We start from the raw sequence: 25,372 nt of genomic DNA, 5'->3' as shown, positions 1-25,372 counted from the left end.
GTTTATCACAGAATGCTTATTTCCTGTTGCAGTATGACTGTGACTCAAAATTAGCATGTAAACACCTCCAGGTCCGCACTCTTATCAAGCGTTTGAAGCTTGGGGCAGATTAGAGAATGAATGAGTCAGTTTCTTTACGTCATGGTGCTGGAAATATGCTCTTCAATGAAAACTCAAAGGCTTTGCAGTTTAGCATCGTTGGGCTGATGGAGCTGATTAAAGGTTGATCTGATTAAATCTCTAGAATGAGCTTGTTAACATATAATGCCTGGAAATGGCAGAAATGGCAGCAGAATTGCACGTTAAATGGCAGACTTCCTGTTGTGTTCAGATGATGGCTATGTCTTGGAATTTTACTTTTGCACACATGTATGCAAAATACAGCTCTGGGGCTACTTTGTTGAAATTTTGTCGGGGTGCATGAACTATGTAAATTTCCAGCACTTCTGATGCGTGTGCAAAATTTGTGTTTAGGAACTCAAAAATGGGATTTCTTTCTCTCTTTTTTTTTTTTTGTTTGTTACATGCATAAATAATAAAAAAACGGAGCAATTCCATCATAATTTATGACTGTCACAAAATCAAAAGCCGCCTCATTTGGGAAACGCTGGTTGTAGTCAAGTAGGTCAATTCTCTCCACTGTATTTAGTTCTGGCGAAATATTTTGGCTTCCTGTGGCCCCCTTCCTTCTTCTTTGGTCTCTGTTGATAATTTCCTGGTCACGTGATGTTGTAATGAACGGCTTTGTCACAGTAAAGGTAATTTTTTTTGATGCTGTCCCCATTTAGGAGCTCCAGAGGGGGTGGGGATTTGAAGAGGCCGTTGGTTTGATGTGCAGCACAAAGCTGTGCGTACACACAGGCAGTATGAATGCGTCAGGATCCGCCTTTTTCCTTCGGGAACAGACTCTTGGCTGCGTCTTTGTGTTGCCTGTCTCTCCTCGGTTATTTTCAGCAGCCGCAGGGGGAAATGGTAACAGATGCCTGTACTCTGCCCTCAAGCGAGGCTTGCATGTGGAGTGGGGTGGGGAGGTGATGTGCGCTGCACAACATCTGGCTGTCACCATGGAGACAGTGGTTTTGCGGTTCAAGACATTTGAATTTGATTACCTCAGAACGAGACTTTCAGGAATCATCACATCCCCCCCGCCTGAACCCCATGTGCCCGAGATTTAGGAAATTAACGTATCTTAACTTCAGCTTCAATGCTTTTATTCATTTCATACCCTCAGCTCACTACTACTCTGAGTTACTGTAATGTAGAGGCTGTGCAGAGGCCACCCACACACTCTTATGTTTCAGTGCCATGAGCATGTGTTAAGATTGGTTTTAAAAAACTGAATCCAACCTGGGCTCATCTCGGACCAGATGGCTTTGCCGTTTGGACGTTTAATCTTCTTGAATCCTGGTGTGTTGCAAAAGGCAAGCAAACAGTAATCACACATGGATTTTCATCAGAATTGAGATTATAAATACTTAACACAACAGTGTGACTTTTGAAACATAATTAATTTAACGTTTAAGAAAAATGAATTAAAACCAAAGTGCTTCCAGAGCACTGAATTAAATATTAATGTCGGTTTTCTTGACTTGTGAGGAGTGAGGTTCGGTTTTAGAGGATAAAAGAGCATCTCTGTGACAAAAATGAACAAAAAAAGACAGATGATAAATAATTGTTTTTGTTTTTTTTCCCCAATTATTTTTTATCTTTTCAATTATCAGCTGCTCCCTTATTTCTGAGGGGTCGCCATCGTGGATAGATTTGCATATTCAATTTGGTACTGATTTATCAACATGCACTGGGAGTGCACGGGGCTGGCTTTGTGTCTCCTACTGCAGTCTAAGTGGGATCTTTTGCTTGGGAGGAAAATGTGTTAACCAAAGGGAGTTTGTGACGTCCTAATTTATCAACTAGTGCTGGCGATCTCTGGTATGAAGTTGCACTCAGAAACTGTGCTAATTAGTGCAAATATTAAATTTAAAAGTTGAACCAAGAAGATTGAAAGATGAAAGTCAAGGTCAACTTTATATTTCCAGCACATGTAAAACCAGCGTTAACAAAGATCTCCTGTAATTATTAGTGCAGTTTTTAAGTGCAGCTTCCTGTCTAAGGTTTAATTTGACTTAAAGGTTGAAGAGTAAAAATTAATCTTGAGCAAAGACTTAAATGTAGGAGTAGTTTGTGAATTTCTAAAGTGAATTTAATCATTCCACAGATTTGAAAAAGCTCCCTCACCTCTAGTTTAAAGTCTCAGTTTCAGCTCAGTGAAACAGAAAACAACAGCAGCGCTTAAATGCTACAAGGATGCGCAGGCCTGCATCTTGACAGAATAACAGGCATATTCAAGCATGCTTTGGCTGTGCATTCCCCCTGAGTTCACTCTATCTGCATCTCCCAGCCAGCTTTGAAGCAGTCAGCATGAAAGGCACACACCACAAAGCTCCACAGAATCAAAAATGCCAGAGGACGGATCATCTGAGCGCTATTCAGAGTGGCTTAAGATCTCAGCCCCGATAGAAGTGGGCCAAAGCAGTACAGTCACCCACACCCGCTCCCACGGGGCCCCGGCAACACATTCATCACTAGCCTCTGTGCTGCAGATGCTCCCACGGCTTAAACAGAGCATAACAATGGGTTCCTCTTAACCCCACAGCAGATTTATGGTCCGGTTAGAGGGGTATTGATCTGGCATTGGGTGATAATTAACTAGCGGCACCATTCGCTAACGGAGAGGCTTGGCTTGTAGAGGCTCGGTCGTTTGTCTCTTTGACTGTATGGAGTGACTGTGATAATGTCACACACGGGTGGTGAACTGTCACACTTGGATAATGTTCAAGTCCAGCGCTGGTATTTCATTTAAGCCATTTGAGACATTAATCTGCTAGAGAGAGACGAGAGAGTGCTGCAGAGACCAGGCGGAGGACGTGCTGCTGCTGATGGGCACGCTGGCCGCTGCGCATCAGACTTATAACCTTTAAGTCACCGAGTCATCTGTCTAGTGGCCATGCAGCCCTCCCCTCCCTTAAATGAAGAGTGTTGTCAGGGATCCTCTGACAGGAAGTGTAGCGACTGATGACATTTGCTGTCAGATTTCATTCAGGGCTTGTGACAGGGCTGCTTCTGTCGTTTGTTCATGTTTGTCTGGTTTCTATAAACCGATATCTGCACAGAGAGATGTTTTTGGTACTGGAGGCTTTCTGGCTTTGCTTTTAGTCCATGTATTGATTGATCAGTCCATTTGGGTGGGTTTTGCTTGCATGCAGATAATCCTTCAGTGTGATGAGCCCATGACAAATGTGTTTGCAGAGATTCAGTCATGTAACTAAGAGCTATTGTCTGAGTCATTTTTCCTCTTCTCAGTTATTAATCCATTAGTGTGGATTGATTAATTGATCATTTTTAATTAAAGGTGTGAATGTGAGTGCGAATGGTTGTCTGTCTCTCTTCATTAGCCCAGCTGTTGCTAACATAGGTAACTTGTCCCTGTCCTGTGGTAGCTGGGATAGGCTCCAACAACTCTGAAGTGGATAAGCGGGAGAAAATAGATGGATGGATTATTTTCTCGTACTTCATTCAAACCTATGACTGAAGCATGGAACAGGAAGTGTATCTGCTGACTCCACAGAAGGATCCTATGATTGCTGCGCTCAGAGGTTGAGTCGTCAGAAGTTACCTGGTATCTGATCATTGCTAAGTTAGTGGCATACGGGTGATGGTGACTTAAGAGGTGAATTTTATTGATCTGGTAAAATGTCAAGGACTATCAGTGTTTGTCTAAAGTTGGCATTTAATCTCACAAATCTGTTGACTGCTCTGCTCTCCCATCATAACCAAAGCACTGTTTTCATTTTGTGTGACCTTTGAGCCTCACCGTACCGATCTGACAGTGTGTCATTGTCTGACAGTCTACCACAGCCAGACGGGAATAATGTAGAGGCAGATATAGTGAAAGACCATCTGTGTTCTTTTTCTTTTTTATTCAAGCTGAGGGTCAAAGTTCAAGACACATTACAAATCGTAGTGGAGACACAATGGTTTGTTTAAACCAATTACCAACCCGCAGTTCTTTCCAAAGTACAACCGATAGCTGGAAACATTTAACATTAACCTTTGATCGAAGCTCCAGAGTTCACCGCAGTGTCGGGGCATATCTGCACATGATCTTAGTAAAGATGTGTAATCATCGCTTTCTTGGCTAACTGTATCCGTTGTGTAAATTAGCGTTACATTTTGAAGTGCACCGGACATCAGGGCTGGACATCAGCCACAAGTCAAGCGTCAAACATTTTTTAGTCACCGTCCCATTAATGGTAAAAAAAATGTCCTGTGACCGTTGAAATTGAAGTTGTTGGTCTTTCTTGGGCTGCTCAGTTACATCAAAAACCATAATCTCAGTTTAAATGTAGCTGATATTGGAGACAGTCAGAGGCAGCTGCTGCCTTAATGATCCTGATCACAGGTTAATCAATGAAACGTTTCTTGGAATTTACTTGTTCTGTGGAAAGATCGTCTTTCCAGCCTGAGCTCTACTAAACTGTGAGTGAGTCTGAGCTGTTATGGAAAGATGGAGGCGTTGCTGTGAAGGAAGGAGTTGGTTTGATTCAGAAGACAAGAGCTTCATATTCATGAGTGCAGAAAAGGAACAAATTTATCCTGATTTAATAATGATTTCGAACAAAAGTCACAATTTGAATAAAAATTAAATTGGTTGGCTCAGCTCAGTAAGTGGGGCTTGGGCTTGGTGAAGTGAGATTTGCTTGTGGGAGGACTTTGACAGTGCATCCAATTGTATGCATATGGTTTGTTATGGTACTTGCTTTGTGGGGGCTGCTGTTTGATGTAGGAAATGCATTCCTGGTGCAGGGACACCATAAACACATCGTTATTATCAGTGTTTTTATGTCTACACTGACAGTGTTTTTATATATATAACAAAGTCTTGTTAGCAGACAGTCATGATAAAAGATTTAGAATGATTGCTTCAAGGTTATCTACAGAAATGGGTTAAACTGGATGTTCACTATAGGCCGATGCATCAATTTCCACATTAAATATTAAATATTAACCACTAGAATGCCCAGCTCATTAAAGATTGATAAATATTGATGTATAATTTAATATATTTAATAAACAGTTTCTCTAATTTCTGTGTTTCCTTTTATTAAGATCAAATGGAGCTTTGGCTGAAATTCTGCTGTTTGTCAGCATTTAGTAAAGGCTTGGTGCATTTCCACAGAGGTTGGTTGCCCTTCAGGTTTTTCCTTTTGAGTGTGATTCTATCAGATCTTTTGCTTCTGTGGTATCATCTACAGTAAAATATCACAGGTCTAGCTCTAAAGCAAATCCAGCGTTCTGTTTTATGTCTGCCGAGAAAAACACTTCAAAGTGGTCCCTGTTTAGCAAAACTGCATCACGTCCTGATTTTTCCTTCCGAGTCACAATGCCATGTGACTTCCCTCATTCATGTAAGGAAATGAAAAGCACAATATAAATAAACAGGCTGTGGGAGAATGGTGGCTAAAAGCTAATGTGCGTGTGCTATAAGCCAGGCATTACACAGTGGGGGTAGCTTTCAAAATAGACCCAGGATTGTTCATATTAACAATAGAGTCCAAATTTTAACTGTATGTTTTGGTAAAAGACCGCAAATAAAATTCCTTCTCCACCAACTGAGGATATTTAACTTCAACATCATTGTTTTTGGACTGGTTAGATCGCCATTCAAGACTTTTGGTGAAGCAGAGACTCCTCAGAGTGATGCAAATTAAAATAATTTTTAAGATGCGGTAAGCAGTTTAAATATAGGGAATGAAAATGGAACATGATGAGATGTATGTCTACCAAAAAATAAGTTTGTTCCCTCGTGATTTTGGCCACTTGTTTGGGGAAAGAAGTTTGTTCCAGACCCAGGAACAAGGCACGCTTACTGCAGAAGTCTGGCTGCAGTAGCAAAGGGAAGCCATGAGCAATGGAAACTGCAATAAGCCCTGGCCACAGTCCCCGAGGATAAGAGGGAGGGAGTTTGAGGAGGGCAAAAGTGGGGCAGAGAGGGAGACGGGTGGGGGTGGGCAATGAAAGTGATATAGTAGGGTATTCAAAAGCCACACAATGAAAGCAAAAGTGACATGTCAGCAGAAACACGGCCCTGGAAATGTGGTTTTTAAGTGACACGTGAGTCCGAGATTTAAGGGCGGCCTTACTGTGGTCAAAGTATGTTTAAGTTAAAGTAGACATTATCTCAGTTTTCCTTATCTCTTCCTGATTTGCCTTGGTTGTGCAAAACTTGCTTGTGAAGGTTAAATTCTCTGCATTTCACATGTTCTAAAAGTGGGAATCATTCATTCCTCTCCTCTCGTATCACAGCCGGCGCTTCACCTTGTGTTTTGCTGTTATTAAAGTGAGTTTACTCGCCTTTCGCGGTGAGGACATGTAGACTTGAGAAATAAATGAATATCTTTGATGTATTTAAAGGGGAATAAGGAATCCAGCTGTGGGTTTTCTGTGGGTGTTGATGGGGAGACAGAAAGAATGTGCAGACATTTTAAAGCCAGATGGAAAAAAAAAAATGAACAATGCTCTGGCACAAACGAAGGCTTGTAAAAAAACTTTAGTGTCCTAACTTTTGTTTTTCTCTAGCGAGGTCTCCTAGCAGACAGTTTTATTCATTTTAGTTTAGCTCGTAAAATGGGTGAAAATAATCATATTTCTGATCTTTTGGAAAATATTTGCAGGGAGAACTGCAATTAGCTGATTCCTGTTGTTTTATTAGAGATTTAAGAGTCTGGATTTTGATTTCAAAGCAAGAAATTTTCCAACTTGACATCATTAAGTGCTCGTAGTATTTTATTGTTCTGTTTTCAAAACGTCACCAAAACTTTGAGTTAACAGCTACAGTACACGTGCACATGCAGGAGTTCTTCCTGCTGAAGAAATGTCAAAAGGTTTCGGGTTTCCTGAGGAAAAACACCACAGCTGTGATCAAAATATTTACCTTTTTGTAAATAATAGGAACATGCATGTTAATCAAAATAATACCGATAATAAATACTCTTTGACTTGATTATATGGAAAACAGTTGCGCTTACACGCACAGCAACTCCCCGAGCACTCAGTTTGAGCCTGGCAATAAGACAAGCAACAGGTTTCATTTACTCACCTTAAAAAGTAGTGAATCTGATAACACGAAAACGAAAAACCATGTGAGGCTTCATTAGCTGAGGTATAAATTTAATATTTTTTATTAAATGACCAGAAATAACAGGAAAAGGGTAAAACGGATAAATGGGCCTCCCAAAGGCCGATTTTGAATCAGGCAGTGATGACTCTGGTATATACACAATACATCTTAGTGTTCACCAAAAGAGGCTCTGGTCTGCCCCAGGACTGGGTTTTAATTTAATTGAAGCCTTATAATAAACTGTTGTTGTTGTTGAACTGGCCAAAAATAACAGGGAAAGGCAAAGATTTCTGTGAAGTAAGCAAAGCTTAACCCCACAAAGTCAAATCACCAGCATTGTAATAAAAATACTTCTAACCAGTTTTTCCACAATATGTTTCTGTTAACGCAGTAAATCTGTGTAAGTTCACAGATTTACTGCCTCGATTAAAAACACAATATGTCGCGTAAGCGTTCGTAGCCACACCCCCAAAGGCTAACATGGAGCCGTGCACACATGTTACATACGCATGGATTTAAAAGCATCGGTACCAAGCAGCACAATTTGTGGGTTTTTTACTACAGAGACAGCCAGTCGCTCTCACAGAAAGACAGAAAAGTCAGAGCCATGATGTGTGATTTTACAACCTTCACAGGGAGCAAAGGTCCTCTTTGTCAAGCGCTCCCAGTTTCTTCTTTTCATCAAGGCCCACAAAGCTTACAGCGTCAGGTTTTCACGAGCAGGCCGCTAAAACAGAATTCACCACACTGCAAAATTGTTAGCATAACACAGGCGACTGAGTGGATTCATTGTTATTGTTCGCGCCTCCTTGCTGACTCGGAGTCTTTTCACGATAAAGCCGGTGCATTAAACGGTGATTAATAGTTTCACTGTGCGCCAAACGCAGCCAGAAGTGTTTGGAGAGAAATCTGAGGCTCTGCAATGTAAATTTGGGCCTTTCCTCTGTTTCTGTACCATTTTAAAGCTTTCTTTGCCACCTGTATAATCATACCATCCTCTCACATTGCAGACCTCGGCTTATTATGGGCTCTTAAGGCGATAAATGTAAATGGCCTTCACAAAGGGGGGTTAGTAGCAAAGTTAAGTGGAAGCATGTGTGCTAGTAAGCTCACGGCCTGATTATAGAAACCTCAGTGGCTCTGTGGGCTTGGATTCTGCTCCCAGTCCTGCTCAAGTACGTGAGACCAGAGAAAGCAGGAACAAACAGAAAAGCAACATGGAAATTAAGAATCATGGGACTTTGTGCGGTTGGCTTTGTTTCTTTGTCTTTGAAAACAAGTCCACTGAGACTGAGAGTCAGACTTTAATGAGGGCGTCGGCCAGAGCCATGGTTTAAATGTAATCAAGGCCGGAGGTGACGCGATGCTCCCACCAGGAGTCGACTCGCTGTTGTTTTGTCTGCATTTGGATTTCTCGTGTAAACAGTTTGTGGTCGAGGTCAGAAATAGATTATTCATTTCAAAAGTAGAAAACTTTCATTGCCAGTGTGGTGTTTAGGGTCTCTGTAAAGTGTTGGTGAGGAGGGTTATTTGCTTATCTGATTTGATGAACTCTGTGGGCTGAGGAGCTGGTTGGTTATCTGAGCAAATATGGGACAAAGGTTCATTTCAACTAATGAAGGGGTTAAATATAAAATGAGCCTCGTACGTGCAGGTATATTTTTACGTTTGTACAGAGCTTGTTTGGCTATTAAATGATGTTTATGTCTGCTGTCTTTGCCTTCAGGAGAGGATGCTGAGTCAGACCGGGGTAAACGCGAGGAGTCGAGATCTGTTTGGGCTCCGATGCCTACCAGGTAAGATTATGCTTTTACAAACTGATTTTGTAGTTATGTCTAAAGACATCATTGAAATAGTCACTACTGTGGATGGCAAAGTAATCTGATTTGACTTCCAATTAGGATTTTTGCTTTTTTACAAAAACAAACATTGCATTAATTTTCCCTGTTTTGTTTTATAAAGCAGATGCTCTGTTTTCCTTTGCAAATGTGTTTGGAAGTTGGATAAAACACGGGGGGGGGGACCCCTGTGTTTAAATTTTGGGTCCAGTCACTAGTTTCAGATTATTTTGGATAAAATATAAAGTTCACTTTTGAAGTTTTGCTAATTTTTAGAGTCACATGTGTCAGTTTGATGCTACATAATGCAAACGTCACTGTGATGCCTTCCATCTTTTACATACAGGCTCTTTCCTGGACTTGTTTTGTTTCTATGATTTGGAAAAAAAAGAAAGAAACAGCTGCAACATTAAGCCTAAATCCGAACCACATGTTTCCCTCCCCGTGTTCTCCTCTGTTTATTCATTTATGTTTTTCACCTCAAATCTGCTGAATACTCGTATTACAACGTCATTTGCTCTTGTCTTGCTTTGGACTGATTAAAATCTCTGTCAATTTAGTCAGCACAAACTCCACAATGATTTTCCCCGTAGCTTCAAGGTCAGTAAAAATATCTTCACATAAAGCTGCTGCTGCTGCTTTCATTGTTCTCTTCGGGTTAAAATTTCCATATTACACTTGTAGCCCCGCCGGATGGAGGAATGCCACAGCAGGTGCTTTGCCTTTGATGTAGGAAAACATCTGCAGTGGAAAAGCTTGAAACACACATGAGAGAAATCTGTAAACCTCTATGAAGAATAATACAATACATTAGATGAAATCAGAAAGTCAGGTGGCTTGAAATGTGGTCAGACGGAAGCAGGAAGTGCTTTAGTTTCGCACATGTAAATCAGTTCCTGATGAAGATAAAGCCCCTCGTCCTTAAAGCTGCTGTGATGTCAGTGATTTGGGAGCAGTGATGGTGCCTGTGAGTTTCAGCTCATGCTGAGCAGTGTAGAGAGTTTTGTGTCATATGGGTTTCAGCAGATCTATGGTGCACTTACACAGGAATTTAATCCTTTCACAAAACAAGTGTTGCATATTACACTTCTTCTTCTTTTTTTATATATATCAGATGTTTTTTGGAGATATAACCTTACATGTGTCAACCTGAAATCACTTTCTTGTGCCCTCTTCGGCTGGTAAAACTCCTGCTGTGGAGAGAATTTAGCCTTCTAGGTTTACCAGGGGTCAAGCCTCTTCCCGAGGGATAATCTGCTGACCAGTGCAGAACTGCCGGTATACAGTGTGGGTTATTCCCTGAGCCAAGGCCTGCTCATATTCTTGTGTCAGCACTGGAGGTTTTCACAAGAATGGCAGCAGACCACAGTTCCTTGATCTGACGCAGGCTAATCTTTAACGCTGCGTATCAGCAGCTTCTCCCAGCTCAGCATCCCAGAGCAGACTGAGTAGAAATGTGTTTGCATGTGTGAGCTGTTTGGGAGTTTATGAGGTCAGGAATCCTATTTGACCCTTTTCAGGTTCAGTGTGTGTGGAATGTTTTGTCCAATTCTTCTCGGTTTTTGTCATTTGGCTCCTTTTATTTTTCAAAGGCGCGATAACAAAGCTGCTAAAGCTAACAGCAGCAATTGCCCTACAGAGCGCATTGACCTGAACCACAGGTCTAATAAACTTAAACCCCTATCAAGTACTTTTTAACCTATGTGTAACTGCTAGTATAAAAGTATATTTATCCTGAGTATAAAAACATATTAAATACTGCACCAACCCTATTTTCTCTTTTATTGTTTTCCTGTATATGTGTGTCACTGTGACCAAGTGGGGCCTTGGGGACAGCTGATGAGGTGGAAGTGACCATGAAACTGGTGTGTAAATGAGGTCAGTGTAAAGGTTGCAGTTGAATATAGGTGTGGTTTGACAACTCATTTGTGCTGGTCTGATAGCAGTGAAAGGTTTTATATAGGTCTTTTTTTAGTCTTGTGTGTGTGCATGCATCACTGTGGAAAATGAGGACCTGCTGAGGTTCAAACTGAACATCAGAATGAGGAATACAGGTGATTTAAGAGACTTTAAACGTGGTGTGGTTGCTGGTGCCAGAGGGGCAGGTCTGAGTATTTCAGAAACTGCTGAACTACTGGGATTTTCCCAGACAACCATCTTGTTTACAGAGGATAGTCAGAAGAAGAGAAAATAGTCGGTGAGCGGCAGTTCTCTGATCACTTATTGATGCCAGAGGTCAAAGTGGATATCAAGACTGCTTTCAGCTGATAGGAAGGTAACAGTAACTCAAACAATCACTTCTTATAAAAGTATGGAGAAGAGCATCTCTGAATACGGCGGACAGGCTATAGTAGCAGAAGACCAGTCCTGCCAGCTAAGAACAGGAAACTGAGGCTACCACTAAGATGGTAAAACGTGGACTGATCTGATGAGTCTCAATTTGTGCTGCGACATTCAGATGATGAAAGCATGGATCCATCCGGGTATCAGTGGTTCAGGCTGCTGCTGCTGGTGGTGTCTGGGATATTTTCATGGCACACTTTGGGCCCGTTATTACCATTTAAGCATAATTTAAACAACACAGCCTAATAGCTGCATCTAGGAGGTAAAGTGCCATGTCACGAAGCTCGGACCATCTCAAAATGGTTCATCGAACATGCCAGTAAGTTCACTGTGCTCAAATGGCCTCCCCAGTCACTGGATCTCAGTCCAACACAGCCCCTTTGGGATGGATTCACATCACGGATGTGCAGCCAGCAAATCTGCAGCAACTGTGTGATGCTGTCACGCCAACATGGAGCAAAACCTCTGATAAATATTTCCAGAACGTTGTTGAATCAGTGCCACGAGAACTAAAGTAGCTGTGAAGGTAAAAGGGGGTCCAACCCTGCACTAGCCAGGTGTTCCTGATGGTGTCCGGTGACTTTGTGCGCTTCCACTGACCTTACACACAAACACAACACATTGTTTTATCTTTTTTTTAAAGACACACACTTCCTTAATTTATCTAGCCAGCATAATTTGTTTTCCAGCAGTGAGTGTGTTTTCAGCAAACACTCACCGGACACTGCAAATGGTTGACGGCACACATGTGCACGCACGCACGCGCGCACACAAGTGCAAAGTCTATTCTTAGCCGTTAGCATTTCACTGTGAAATGTCGAAAGTCTCTCCTGCACATTTTTTCCCCTGCTGGCTTTAAACTTCATCTCCTTCTCCAACAGCATCTTACTGTTCTCTGAAGTCTTTCTTCTCCTTCTCCACCTTCATTCCAGCCAGATTAGGAACACAGCTGTCCACAAGAACCTGCCTTATATTAATAGACAGAAGTCAGATGTGTATTTGGAGCCTTGTCATGATTTTTTTTCTTTTTCTATTGAGATCTAAATTTTCTGTCCTAAAACTACAGACTTGGATTTCAGGCAGGGGAATTTATCCTCTGTAGAGAAAGTGTTGAGGCAATTTGTGAGAACAAGTTGACTTTCAGACACAAAGAAATCATGAGTTAGTGTTACCGATCTGAGTGAAGGGGCTCACGTTGCACCCGTCGACTCGCTCTTTCTCTCTCCCTGCTTGAATGCATACATGCAGACACTCTTCAGAAGAATGGCTCATTTGTCAACCCTCCTCATGTTAAAACCGTCTCATTGGGTCTCATGCCACCAGCACAGTGATGTTTTTGTTACTTTGTAGCCCGTCTCAAGCTGTGATTAAAAAGGGTCTTAAATATGTGTCCTCTCAAGCCAGACGCATTGATGAGCTGAAAAAGCAGTTTGTGGAATCCAAAATATATTTGCAGACATTGTCTTGTTCTGTCAGTAGTTAAAGGGCAGCATGAGACATCGATGGTGTTCTCATGTGACACCAGGACACAGGACCTCAGAAACCGAGCCGGCCTGCAGGAGGCCTAAACGGGTCAGGACAGCTCAGCAGCCATAGGTAGATCATGTACCGCTTCAATGCTGTGACTGGGGAAGGGGGGAGATACTGTCCATTCACACACAAAGCCAAGAGGCCAGGACCCCCTTCAGAGCATCTTCACAATCCCCTCTTTCCACAGTCTAATGTTACTGTGGGATTTAAAGGCTGTCAACCAGCTTTACAGCTTGTTGACTGATGGACAAGAGACCTCAGCATCGATATTTGCATACTTGGGTTTCGATCTCGATGTTGAGAAAGGTATTAAATTTTCTTTGTGTTCGTTGCTTTAGATGGATGTTTCAGTAAAACAGTTAAAAAAATAAAAGGATTTTTCACCTTGATAGACACGATCACTATCACATGGAACAGGAAGTTTTCTGACACTGGGAGGCTGAGGATTGTTTCTGTGTCCAGTATTTTCTCTTTGTCAGTACGGATACCACTGTTTCCACAGATATAACCAAACCTGAGCTTATCCTCCCTGTTGGTTCAAGAGGACAGAAACCTTTCACTCTGCATGCGTCCCAGCTGAAAATGAGAAACAAATGTGCATGAAAACAAATAAAACACACATGGTTCACATGCATCTCAGCTGTATTTTCTCATCCTCCACGTCGTTCTCTCTCATCTAAACTGAAGTTAGCGTGAAGGAAAGCCCCGTATGCTGCTAAATTAACACATCCTGTACTCAGTCAACAATGTGAGAAATCCTGACAGTCAAAAACTGTTTCCTGTTTGGACTGAATGTTTTTCTGCTCTGAGAATAGTCTGAGTTATTGAATATGTACTGGCCTTGAGCGTCCAAACTCCAACCCAACATTTTGTTTTGGTGAGCTCTTCCTCCTGTAATGTTTTCAAAGACTAATTCACCTGGAATGTGTAAAGCTGCTGTTGCCATCAAACAGTTTTAATGATATTTGTCTGTTACATGACGCACAGCTGGCCTGACACCTGGCAGAGTCTCAACTCTTTATAGTCTGTTTCCATCTCTGTCTGACTTTCTTTCTGGGAATTTCAATTTTACGAAACCAGTTGATGGAGAAAAAAATAGAAAAGAAAAAAGGGTGGAGCGGAGTGGCAAAAGATGCTGCCTCAGGCGGAGGAGTTTTATGTATCCGAGGATCTCATTCATTCATTTGGGATGCCAAGGTGAAAAGTGAGCTGGACTGGCATGTTTGTGCTGAACCTTCATTTTGAAGATCGAGTTGAGCCAGAATGCGAAGCTTTTGTTCCACCGTCAGCAACAATAATGAGATATTGCTATCGAAGGAATCTGGTTGCAGGTAGAAGCATATGAAATTAGTTTTCCCTCCTAGTTTTCTAGTTTTTGCTCTCAGTCTTGGAGACATCAGGAGGAGCCCAGGATGGATTTTTAAGTCTTAGCACTGAAAGGATCCAGCTCAGGCCTTAGTAAACTGAGTGAATACAACAGATCCGTGCTAAGAGACTAATACAATACTATAATTTCATCAATACCTACACTAACCAAACTTTTCCATTTAAAAAAATATCATGCTTTCATAGGCACTACTATCATAGAAAATGTAGAGGTCGAGGACTCTAATTAGTGGAGATGAGACCTAACAGACAGTAATGAGCTACAGCTTTCTGTGTGTTAGGGAGAAACTATCCATAGAAGTGAAAACAGTTTTTCTTTTTTAACCTGCTGTAAACCTGATTTTTTTTTAATGCTAAAGTTGGACATTTTAACAGTTGAGTCTGTGGTACTTACTTTACGGCACTACTGTAGCATAACTTTCAGTTCTGGGAGGATTGATGGATGCATGGATGCATGGATGCATGACCACCATGACACCGCACTAGTTTTGCAAGTATTTTTTGCCTTTCCTTTCAGTAGTTATGCATCACTCACTCGCAGACAACTTGACAACTGTCCATAGCACTAACAGGATACTCATTAATTGTCACTGCCAGCTTGTTGAATTATGTTTTTATGTCTTCAGTTTTATGTGATTAGACTTCAAGCTGGTTAAGTCAAAGGTCTGAACCCAGGTTTAACTGTTCTTTTACGACATTTGTTACTTACATCGACTCTTTCCTTGGCTTGTATAAATTGTTACAGACTGAATGAAAGTTTTCAGCAAACCACACAAAATCCCCTAAGTATCCAATACCGATAATGATGATTTGTAATTTTTAATGTAAATTGATGAATTTTGTACTTCTAAAAAAACGTAAAAGTTGCTACAAGTTGTTTACAGCAGTTGTAAAACTGTACCTGGAGCTATTCAGGAAGAGCATAAAAGACTACTGGATTAAACTGTCTCATAAACACCTTCCCTTGTCTAGCTGACTCATGCTGGGATGAATCACCTGCTTACACAAACTTTTTAAATCTCAATAGAGAATGCAAATTCTTCTCCTTTCTCTGCAGGCGTCTCAAATCTGCCAGCTACACGAATGTTTTCGGCTCTGCTGCTCCCCGGAGTGATATTAAAAAGAGGCATGCAAAACCCCAGATTGTCTCTTTTAAAGACTCGTGTTCACTGCCCAAAGAATCCTAAATCTCTGTAGCTGGGTCATGTGTGGTTGGGTTTAATTGATAAGCCCAGCCTAGAGGGTTTTTAATGGATGCTTTTAAAGGCTAAAGGGCATAAGCATAATCACAGGGCATACTCAAAGATTTAAGCTCCTCTTGCGCAATCAGCAAATTATGGCTTGTCTTCTTTTTCTTTCTCTCGCGGCATAAATGAGGGTTTTATGTGCAAGGGAAAAGAAATGTCCGTTTCCTGTTTGTGCTTTGGTATGCTCCAAAACATTCATTAAACACAGCCAACATCTGCGCTGTCATTTTTCATATCAGGGCCGTGTTATTGCAGTTCCTTTCATTATCCTGAGAAGGAATTCAGTGTTTCCTCAGCACGTTTTTCTTTTTTCAGTTTGGTCTTCCCCCATCTTTTTTTTTTTTTTTTTAATTGTCTTTTGAATGAAATGAAAACATTTGCTTTGTCATGGACAAAAAGGCCATTTTCTCCACGTCTACCCAATCCCAGACCCTGTTGCTATGGAAACCCACAGTCTAACTGGCAGAGGCTTTGTGTTCCTGTGGTAGACTGTTGCCTCACTGCTGTGTGTGTGTGTGTGTGTGTGTGTGTGTGTGTGTGTGTGTGTGTGTGTGTGTGATGGTTTTCCTTTGTTCTTCTTTTGTGTTTTCTTAGTGTTTCTGCACATCTGTGTTTGTGTGTGAAAGACTTTTGTGGGTGAAAAGTTTTGTTTTTGGAACTTTGTCCTGGAATTTCAGACGCTTCTTTTCTTTCTTTCCATTTACCCAGAGACATTCTTAACAGGATTACTAGCACACATAAGTACGCTGTTTAGGATGTTATGTGTTATCAAAGCTGGAAAAACGTTCTTTCCTGGGATGATTCCTGCAGACTTCTTGTCTGTGTTGCACTGAACGACTTGTCCAGTGATGCAGTAAAAATGCAGAAGGTTTTCTGATGTAGTTCACGCTTCTCGTCCTGATCGTGTAAAGGACAAAATGGCTACAACGATCAGAGTTCTGAAGTCAAGTCAAACATGTTTAAGTACTTTGGCTTAGTTCAAGCAACCAGTGAAGTTCAATCATGTGACCAAAGCCAACAGCCAAAACATGCACCGCCCCATCTTTGTATTCGCTTTTTCTTTTGGGCTGAGAAAATCGCTGCACACACTTGTTTCAGCTCTATCATCTTGTTCTTGAAAGTTTCACAAAGCAAAGAAGAGAATGGATGGAAAATCATTTTGAAATGAATCTCATTGTTGTTGTGAAAGAATTCAAGTGTTTGTGAAATATTGTGTGACTCAGAGCTCTGACTCTACTGTTATTTTCAGATAATTGAGTGAAAGTTCCAGACTTTCCGTGTGTGTGTGTGTGTGTGTGTGTGTGTGTGTGTGTGCGCGTGCGTGCATGGAAGCCAACAGTTAGTCTACACATACAGAGATTTAAGCTGCCACTAAAGATTCCCTCAAATTGTAGATCTGAGTTTTAAACATTTTTGACACACTGATATTTCAGGATTCACCTTATATTCATATCTGTTTAAATAAAAAAATAAAAAAAAGCCCTGTGGTGTCTTCTTTTGATCGTACTGTCAGGTGAAGGCAGTTTTGTAGGCTTTGCAGGTCTTTTCTTTTCTTTTCTAAAACTTGTGGTCATTACTTTATCTTAGACATTTGCAGTCTAGCAAAAAATCTTGCTGCTTCTGTTTGGATGCACTACCTTTTGAAGCAGGTCGTGTTTCTTTCAGATTTTCATACAAAACCTAAATGCCCCAAAATCACATTAACAGCCTCTATAATTGCATTTCACAGCATCAGATAAATATAGCAGCTCATCGTACTGCACACAGTAACAAATGTTGGAGGCAACATGTTCAAAACAGCAACTTGACAGTAACTTACTGTACCGCGGCCATGTTGGAAAACAGTTTGAGCTGAGTACACACAGACACACACAGGTATCTACGTTATCACACACAATTAAAATGTTAAATTGTGAGTGTGTGTAATTTGTCTTCTTTAAAGGGAATAAAGGTATCCACAGCACACACTTGCAGTTGTATATTGTGGTAATAATAGTACTGTTTACTTGGATTTGCTTGACCTGTCGATGATATTCAAACACCATCACTTCCTGTGCTCCCAAGCGGTTTCTCTTGCAGGTCTTTGCTTGTAGAATTAAAGGTTATTTGCAGATGACCTCTGGACGATTGTTTTGTGTTATTTGAGCAGAAATAGATTTTTAAAGAAAATTGCTTTGGTAATGCCGGGCCATACCTGTGGTTAAAATGATTGTTTATGTGCTTGAAAAAAAAAATCTGCCTCATTTTTTCCCACTTTTTTTTTTTAACCAATAAATTGAACCAAAATCTCAGATGTACCAAAAGAGATACAACTTAAAACTCATATATGCAAATTCATATTTCATTTCTTTTCTTTTTTTGATTTGTCAGAATGTTCAATAAACACTTTGGTTTAAAAAAAAAAAGTGGCTATTTCATGGTTCAGGCTTTGCAGGGTTCAGTACAGCGTCGCTGTATTCGTTGCTCTTCTCTGTCCATCCAGTCAAGGACTTGCAACAATTCAAGGACGTAACTTGTGGTTTAAGGATGTTGTTACACCCACTCCCTGCAGCCCACTCTCTTTCATACTTCTTGTTTATCTTTTGTATACTTCCTGTTATGTGCAGGAGAGGACACAGTCATGGTTAGACATGTGCAATAATGAAACTTCTGCTTGATGTGTACCGTCGATGAATTCTTATAACACTTGTGCCATATGTCCTCTTTAGGCGAGTGTGTACTTCAGAGAGCTGTTATGGTGAGGAAGAAGTTGACTGCCAGGGAAGGAAGAGGCTGGCTGTCTGGGACCCTCTTCTGTACTCACTTCAGAGTGGCCTTTGTGCCCCAGGACAGTCCCAAACCTGACGTGAGTCCCTACGCTGCACTGAATAAACACTAAAACATTCAGATGTTTGTGTTAACAGTGTGTTTCTATCTTCTGTTTTAAAAGAACGACCCTTGAAAATGTATAAAGTGCATCTGACATCATGGGAACTTTATTTCTTTGAATGATATTTATGACGCAGGACAATGCAGACCCAGTGCTACTAGGAGACCACGATGTGGCTTTGGCATCTATAGAGAAAGTTGTTGTTGGTGAGTAAAACTTCCTTTTTACTCATGGCTTCCAAAAGCATTTCCATTCATTCTGTTGATTGATGTTTATTTGGTAAATTATTGCCTTTGTACGACTTCCAGTCACCGGATAGATAAATTGTCTATCATGTCACTTACTGTGAACACGATGACGCAAAGGTTACTAAAAATAAGTTCAAAGAACAGTCTGATAATGTGCAGATTGTTAACTGAGATATTTCTTTGTATCAGTATCGCTGTCAGGAAGTTTGCAAAAAATTGTCTTTGATTGAAAAGGGGACTGATGATGCTCATTTCCAGGTTCATGCTTTCATCCTGGTACACAAAGTCTTTGCGTGTATCGCAACTCACAATAATCCTTATTTATCATTCACTGAGCCTTGCTGCAGCCCCTCAGTTCAGTCTCTGTCTCAAACAAGCAGCATTTGTTCCTCTCCCTTCAAACAGAGACCCCTCTGTTTAAGTCAGCTGATTGGCTGCCCCTCACCAAGCCTAGCCTGGAATAGAAGGTGGGGAGGACTGTTGTGCTCACAGCCACACAGCTATGTACCTGACATGACTGTATAAGGGCTCACAGGGATTATATGTAGAGTATTGGGCACGTTTTATATTTTTGATTTATCATCAGTGGATAATCCACTCTTATTTTGAAAGTTGAGTTGCCTGGCGATTCTGGTGCTCTCATACTGGTGCAGTCTGATGGACTACCATCACTACCACTGTTTTAATAAAGTGAGACATCTTTTCACATACCTTGCTTCTCAAATAATATTTAAAGTTTTATTTCAGTTTGCAGGCTGATTTAAAACTCTGTACTCCAGGACTCCGCTGGGCTCTGGAGTCGTCTATGAATCTAAAATGTAACTTTGTATCTTTGCTCTTGTGTTTCAGTGGGCCCAAACAGGACCAAGCTGGTGACACCAAACTCCTCGCTGAAGTTCACTCCGGAGGAGCTGGTGCTTTACTGCAGGGACATGCGAGTCGTCTGCTTCCTTTTTGACCGCCTCACTCCTGAGTCACAAGTCCAAGAGGTGTCTCCTTAGCCTAAGCATGTATCCCTAGAGAAGCTGATCTATGCCACAGCCCAGTGATCAGACACTGTGGTGAAAGCTGACGACCTTTGTCATGTTGATGCACTCACTGTGGTTTCCCTCCTCAGATGACCTACAGCATCGCTAAGACCTACCAGCCTCCCAAACCAGGGTCTGTGTTATCTTTCCAGAACGCCGCCCTCGGCAGTGTAGGTGAGTAGATTAAAGTATACAGCTGGCCACTCCTTTCCTGGCACAGAGACGGTATCTTATCTCCACCATTGCAGCCTGTCTGTCATTCTGTAAACCGTTGGCTCTCCCAGGAGCCGTTTAATAACACTCGTGCTTTTGAGCTTACTTTGTTTTGTTCTCGTCCGTATGGATGCAGCCACAGAAATGCTTCTTGGGGCACTGCTGCCTCATGTGTGCCTGCTGGGATGGTAATGATATTAAAATGACTGCGAGTCAATGATCTAAAGTATTTATTACAATCTGTCTATCATTCTGTGCATATTTTAGCTCTAATGAATATTCATAGGAACAACAGCTCAGTTAAAGTGAGAATCACATGCTGTCGTGAATCAGAAACCCTGCAGGAATGTGTTAGGACACACTTGTACAGATTCAAAGCACAGCACATGACTAAGTGTGGTTCTCACCCATTCCAGCTCCCGAAACAGAATGTACTTAAGCTGTGATCACACTTTATCATTTCCCTCCTGTGACTTCAGCTCATTATCATTTTTTTAAACATTTTTTGCTCCTGTCGATTTCCATCATCCGAATGTGATGTTGCAGATCCTAAAAGTGGGACGAAAATGAACCCAGAACCTTAATGGTTTCTGTTCAGACCATAATGACACATAACACTCACTTCCTCTGTGGCTGGCGAGATTAAAAACACTCCCCTCTGTGATGCCACAGTAAAAATACTCTCTCTGAAAACATATGTGAGGCAATCTTTCATCGGATTCAGCAGAAGTTTATGTTAACAATGATTTAAAGTGTGGCTGTGGGAAAGATTAAACCTTGTTTTATGTTCTTTCCCCTTTTTTTTTTCTTAATTAAGCTTCTCAGCTTCAAATGCAAACGAGCCACAATTCACATGTCGTTAATAAAGGCCTGCTCTAAACACCCGCCCTCCATATAGGGACATTTGAGCCTGTCTCTGCAGTATAGTATGCTTAGTGTGCTACATTCAAGCTACGCTAGGCTGGCCAGGCTGAGGATGAATGCCAGTTCTTGGATAAATAATGCAAGCCCCCCTCTGAAACAAGTCATTAGATGACCTACAGTTCACCTCTGCCCTATGGGTCAAGTGTGTCCAGTGTGTGGTCAGTTCTTTGTGTTTTGAATAATACAAGAAGAGCTTCACCTCTGCCAGCGTCCACGCTCTGTTTGACACCAACATGAAACGGTCGCTCTCTTTGCCCATGCGCCGTGTCTCCACCAAGCTTTATGATATTCAGCTTCGTACAGAGAAATGTGTCCCAGGCATCCCAAGTTTTTTCCCACGGCTGACCCAGAGAAATAGTTTCTCCTGTCCTCCTAAAAGAGTTTTGTTGGAAAAGGATGCAAAAGCTCAGAATAGATTTCTTAAGAAGCCGTGCCTGCTTGCTGAGCAGCCAGTGCTTTTTAAAATTCTGTTTCTGCCCGGTCTTTAAATCACGATAAAAAAGGCAAAAACTTATACCAGAGAAGCTAAACAGTAAAATTATAATTAGCTTCACTGCTGGACTCCCATTAAGATTAGGTTTAAATCCTGCCTTTAAATTGAATAGTGCAGTGTTTGTATAAAATACGATTCAAAGCAGTCACAGTATGATCACACTGCACCTGATCTTGCACCTTTAAAGTGCCGCGAGCATCAAAACGAGTGTTTCAATCACTTCCCGCCTACAGAAATGAAGCAGTTTCTAAGCAACCGTCGCCGAGACGCCCACATGAACTGGTTTGAATCTGCCTCGGACTGGGAGCAGGAGCTGGAACGCTGTGGAGCCACTAGCTGGAGGGTCAGCTCAGTCAATGACCGCTTTGAAATGTCAACCAGGTAAATTCACAAGTGTAACCACACATAACACTAACCAGGTATGCAATGTAATAAAACACATAGAATGTCTGTCAGTGTTATATCACATTTCCCACCAATCCCCTCTTTAGTATGCAAAGCAGCACATTTCAGGAATGTTGCTCGTCCTCGATAAGAGAAAGATTCCACGGCACTAACGCCTTAAAAGATGGTGCTCTAAGTTTTTTACTTTTTTTTTATATGCAATGACTCATACATCTTCCACTGCTGTTGTAAATTTGCTATTTATATCTCGTCAATAAAACTGAGCACTTTTTTTCTGCTTCCTGTCAGCCTGCCTCGCTTCATCGTGGTCCCACAGAAGGTTTTAGACACCGAGCTGAAGAAAAGCTTCGCCCACTTCAATGAAGGACGCATCCCTGTGAGTGTTCTGGAGTCATGTTTTGTTTTAAATGAACACTTTGCCATTTGTGATTCACCAATTTCTAGAAAGTGTTTGGAAGTATATGCTTCAGAAAATATTTAGCTGGACTTTTTGCAAACACATGCAGCTGGGCTGTGGGGATGCTGTTACAATATTCCACATTTGTGTCCAAGAACTCAAGAAAGCACCCAGAGGCACTATTTTCACAGATATCTTCCTGCCTTGAGAAACATTTAAAACTTTTCTTGCAACTCAAATGAAAAAAGCAGAAGTTCCTCAGACTTGGTGCCTGCTTCCCAAGTGTCTTTAATATATTATGTCAGAATGATCTCTGAGCTGCAATCATGTGTCTGTATTCGCTGCTTATTATCATTCCAGCGAGACTAATTATAAGATGAATGCTGCAGTAAGAGCGTGTTATTAAAGAGGGTGAAACTGTTTTGTGTCACAGCGCTGGTGTTGGCGACATCCCAGAGGCAGTGATCTACTGCGAATGGCCAGCTTCCAGAATAACATCTACCATGAGAAAGATGACATCAGGTGTGTGTGTGTTCAATGCTTTGCAAATGGATTCTAGTGCATCAACATTTGACCACCCGCACTTCAGTCTGAGCTGTAGGGTGTAACTTTCACACAGCAAAGTACAGGTTACAGTAAAGTAATAACAGGTCGTCTGCTGGACTCCAGATCCTAAGCTTTAGTCCAGAATGAAGATGCAGACTAAGAAGACTTGGTTCACAGACTAATGAAAGTGTCTGCACATGGCTTGTTAGATACATTTACATTTGAAGATGCTCAGATTCATAATTTTAAAACCTTCTTCTGCTTTAACTCACCTGTGTGCATTTATTTCTATCACCCGAGAAAATCTATTGATGAACACAAAGAACGAATGAGAGAAACAGAACACTTTGAGGTGAATATTGCAAATCGTGAAAGAAGCACGAGGCTGCAGTTTAACGTGTGAGGTCAGAATATGTTGCAGAATCATTTTACACCAACTGTCATTTTTCAGTATTAACTGCGAAGCTTTTGGCAAAATCAGTACAACTTTTCCCTCCAGGCTGAAACGACCTTTGAACCAGTTCCTTCTTTCTGGGGAAATAATAGTCTGCTTTGCACCCTTGCTTCCCAAAGGGCCATTTCATAGATTTATATCCATATGTTATGTTGTGGGTTTGAATTCCACGGCACAGAAAATTACACGGTGTCATGTAGGATTCGGGGAATGAATTGGCATGCATCACTGGTCAGTTTAATTATTTTGCGTGTATTATTTCAGTTTTCTGCCTCCTTGATTATTCAGCTGATAGACATTTGTTTTTATGCATGAATGAAGCGCTATGGACACCTTATTAAATGCTCAACAGCTTTAGTACAACGTATCAGTGTGGACGCCCCCATCACTGTGTCAGACAAATATCTGAGCTAACTGCTCTCCCGTAGGCTTAAGAGAACTTATGAGATTTTAAGATTTTAATAACTATTTTTAAAGCCCCTTGAGTCCTCAGTCTCTGACCTGTGAGCTCTGTATGTTCCAGTATGTAGAAGCCTTTTGTCCCAGCGGCCTGCTGCTGAAAGAGGGGATAGCTGAAACCATGAAGTAACTGCAAGATTTTTCACACTTTCTGAAAAAATATCTGCATATAAATTTGCATAAAAGAGTTTTAATTTGTATCGTTTTGCTATATTTTTGGTTACTTTATTGCTCAGAAATGATTCATTCAGGGTTTTTTTTTTTGGGGAAAAAGTGAATCGCATCAATGATGTAAAGCGATATCAGCTTGCTTACAAATGTTACACTGCCAGTGACAAATGTTTCACAAAGTACGGCAGGCTCGTTGCCATTCGTTAACAGCTGGATGTGCTCTTGTGTAGAAACCTGGAGATGATCCTGTTTGGTTGCCAGTCCTCTTTGTGTGTGGTGGTGGAGCTGGGCGAGGAGCTGCCCTCGCCTGCCGACATCCAGCTGGCACACAGCCGCCTGCGCGCCCTTTGTCTGGGAGGTAAGGACAGAAACGCACACGTCCACACCTGAATGTGTGTTTACACACAGCACAGAGAGGAGAAAGGAGGCATCACAACTGCCGTTATTGATAATCCGCTGCTCATATAAACCTCTGTCAGGACAGGTGTGTGGTCTGAAGGGTCAAAAAAGGGACAATATTTAGCACGGTGGAACAGTGGTTAGCACTGTTGCCTCACAGCAAGAAGGTCCTGAGTTCAATTCCTCCATCTGGCGTGCATGTTCCCCCCTTGTTTGTGTGGGTTCTTTCTGGGTACTCTGGCTTCCTCCCACAGTCTAAAGACATGCAGTTAGTGAGGATAGGAATGTAAGTGAGAATGGTTGTTTGTGCATATGTGTTAGCCCTGCCACACACTGGTGACCTGTCCAGGGTGTACCCGCCAGCAACCCTGAAAAGGATAAGGAGAAGAGGATGGATTGTATAGAAGTCTGGGAGTCACTTCTTTTGTGACTTCAGTAACTAATTTTCTAAAGAGTTCTCAGTTGCTGCTTTAACCTCCTAAGACTTTTGGTCTAAATAACCCAAAATGTGATGTCCACATATGTGGACGCCAGGTCCTAGGAGGTTAAAGACTTATTTGATACGTGATTATCATTTCATAAATTATGGCCCCATTTTGAAGCAGATTGGAGATGAAGCTTTATTCACCTTGAATTTAACAAGTCATGTCTCGGTGAGTTCTTGTTTGTCACTTCTGATTCAGAGCAGAAAATGCTTCATCTATCTTTTCTAAGCAGTCTATGGAATTTCCGTGTTAAGCTTCTGCATTTCTCCTACTTCCTGAACAGTCTTTTGATTTAAATCGCACCCTGACGTGATCTGCTTTAGTTTAGTTAAAGTCATGTGTTTCCAGATCATTCTCTCCTGTTTTAAATAGTTGTTCGGGGCATTCCTGCTCAGATCACAACACTCTTTGTGAGACGGCTCTTACTGGTGCTTTTGTCATATGAGCACAGGCAGCACATTCCACTTAAGAGCAGAGAGGCCACAGTGGTCTCAAACTACTGGAAATGCTGAGCCATCTTTCTATCTGTCTCTCTGTCTGACACACACACACACACACACACACACACACACACACACACACACACACACACACACACAGGAACAGTGTGTAAAGGTCACAGTACTACACACGTTTGTCACCTCAGTGTTTTGTCTCGTTGTGTGCGAGTGTTTCACAGTCCAGAGGATTATTCTGTAGAAATGAAAACTGGTACATCTTCACCACAACTAGATTAGAAAATTAGTCTGAGCAGAGGATC

General features: G+C 41.5%; 1 protein-coding gene across 3 annotated transcripts in view; it reads left to right on the top strand.

Moving 5' to 3' along the window:
* The window catches only part of mtmr11 (myotubularin related protein 11), a 40,540-nt gene that overhangs the window by 4,945 nt on the left and 10,223 nt on the right, over nucleotides 1-25,372 (top strand). For 2 of the 3 annotated variants that reach the window (XM_042221309.1, XM_014333998.2), the window contains exons 2-10: nucleotides 8,904-8,973; nucleotides 18,230-18,366; nucleotides 18,527-18,596; nucleotides 19,488-19,627; nucleotides 19,756-19,840; nucleotides 21,530-21,677; nucleotides 21,990-22,077; nucleotides 22,532-22,620; nucleotides 23,959-24,086. In XM_042221309.1, coding sequence (XP_042077243.1) covers nucleotides 8,910-8,973; nucleotides 18,230-18,366; nucleotides 18,527-18,596; nucleotides 19,488-19,627; nucleotides 19,756-19,840; nucleotides 21,530-21,677; nucleotides 21,990-22,077; nucleotides 22,532-22,620; nucleotides 23,959-24,086 — 949 coding nt within the window. In that variant the 5' untranslated portion in view covers nucleotides 8,904-8,909. Of the gene's footprint in view, nucleotides 1-6,132; nucleotides 8,616-8,903; nucleotides 8,974-18,229; nucleotides 18,367-18,526; nucleotides 18,597-19,487; nucleotides 19,628-19,755; nucleotides 19,841-21,529; nucleotides 21,678-21,989; nucleotides 22,078-22,531; nucleotides 22,621-23,958; nucleotides 24,087-25,372 lie in introns of those variants that run through there. The other variant, XM_042221308.1, reaches the window with a different exon arrangement.

This window comes from Haplochromis burtoni, unplaced genomic scaffold (genome assembly GCF_018398535.1).
Source record: "Haplochromis burtoni strain Fernald_Lab_line unplaced genomic scaffold, NCSU_Asbu1 Contig_64, whole genome shotgun sequence".
Lineage (NCBI taxonomy): Eukaryota > Metazoa > Chordata > Actinopteri > Cichliformes > Cichlidae > Haplochromis > Haplochromis burtoni.
Note: the sequence above shows the minus strand (reverse complement) of the source record. Positions and strands in the feature narration are given on the sequence as shown.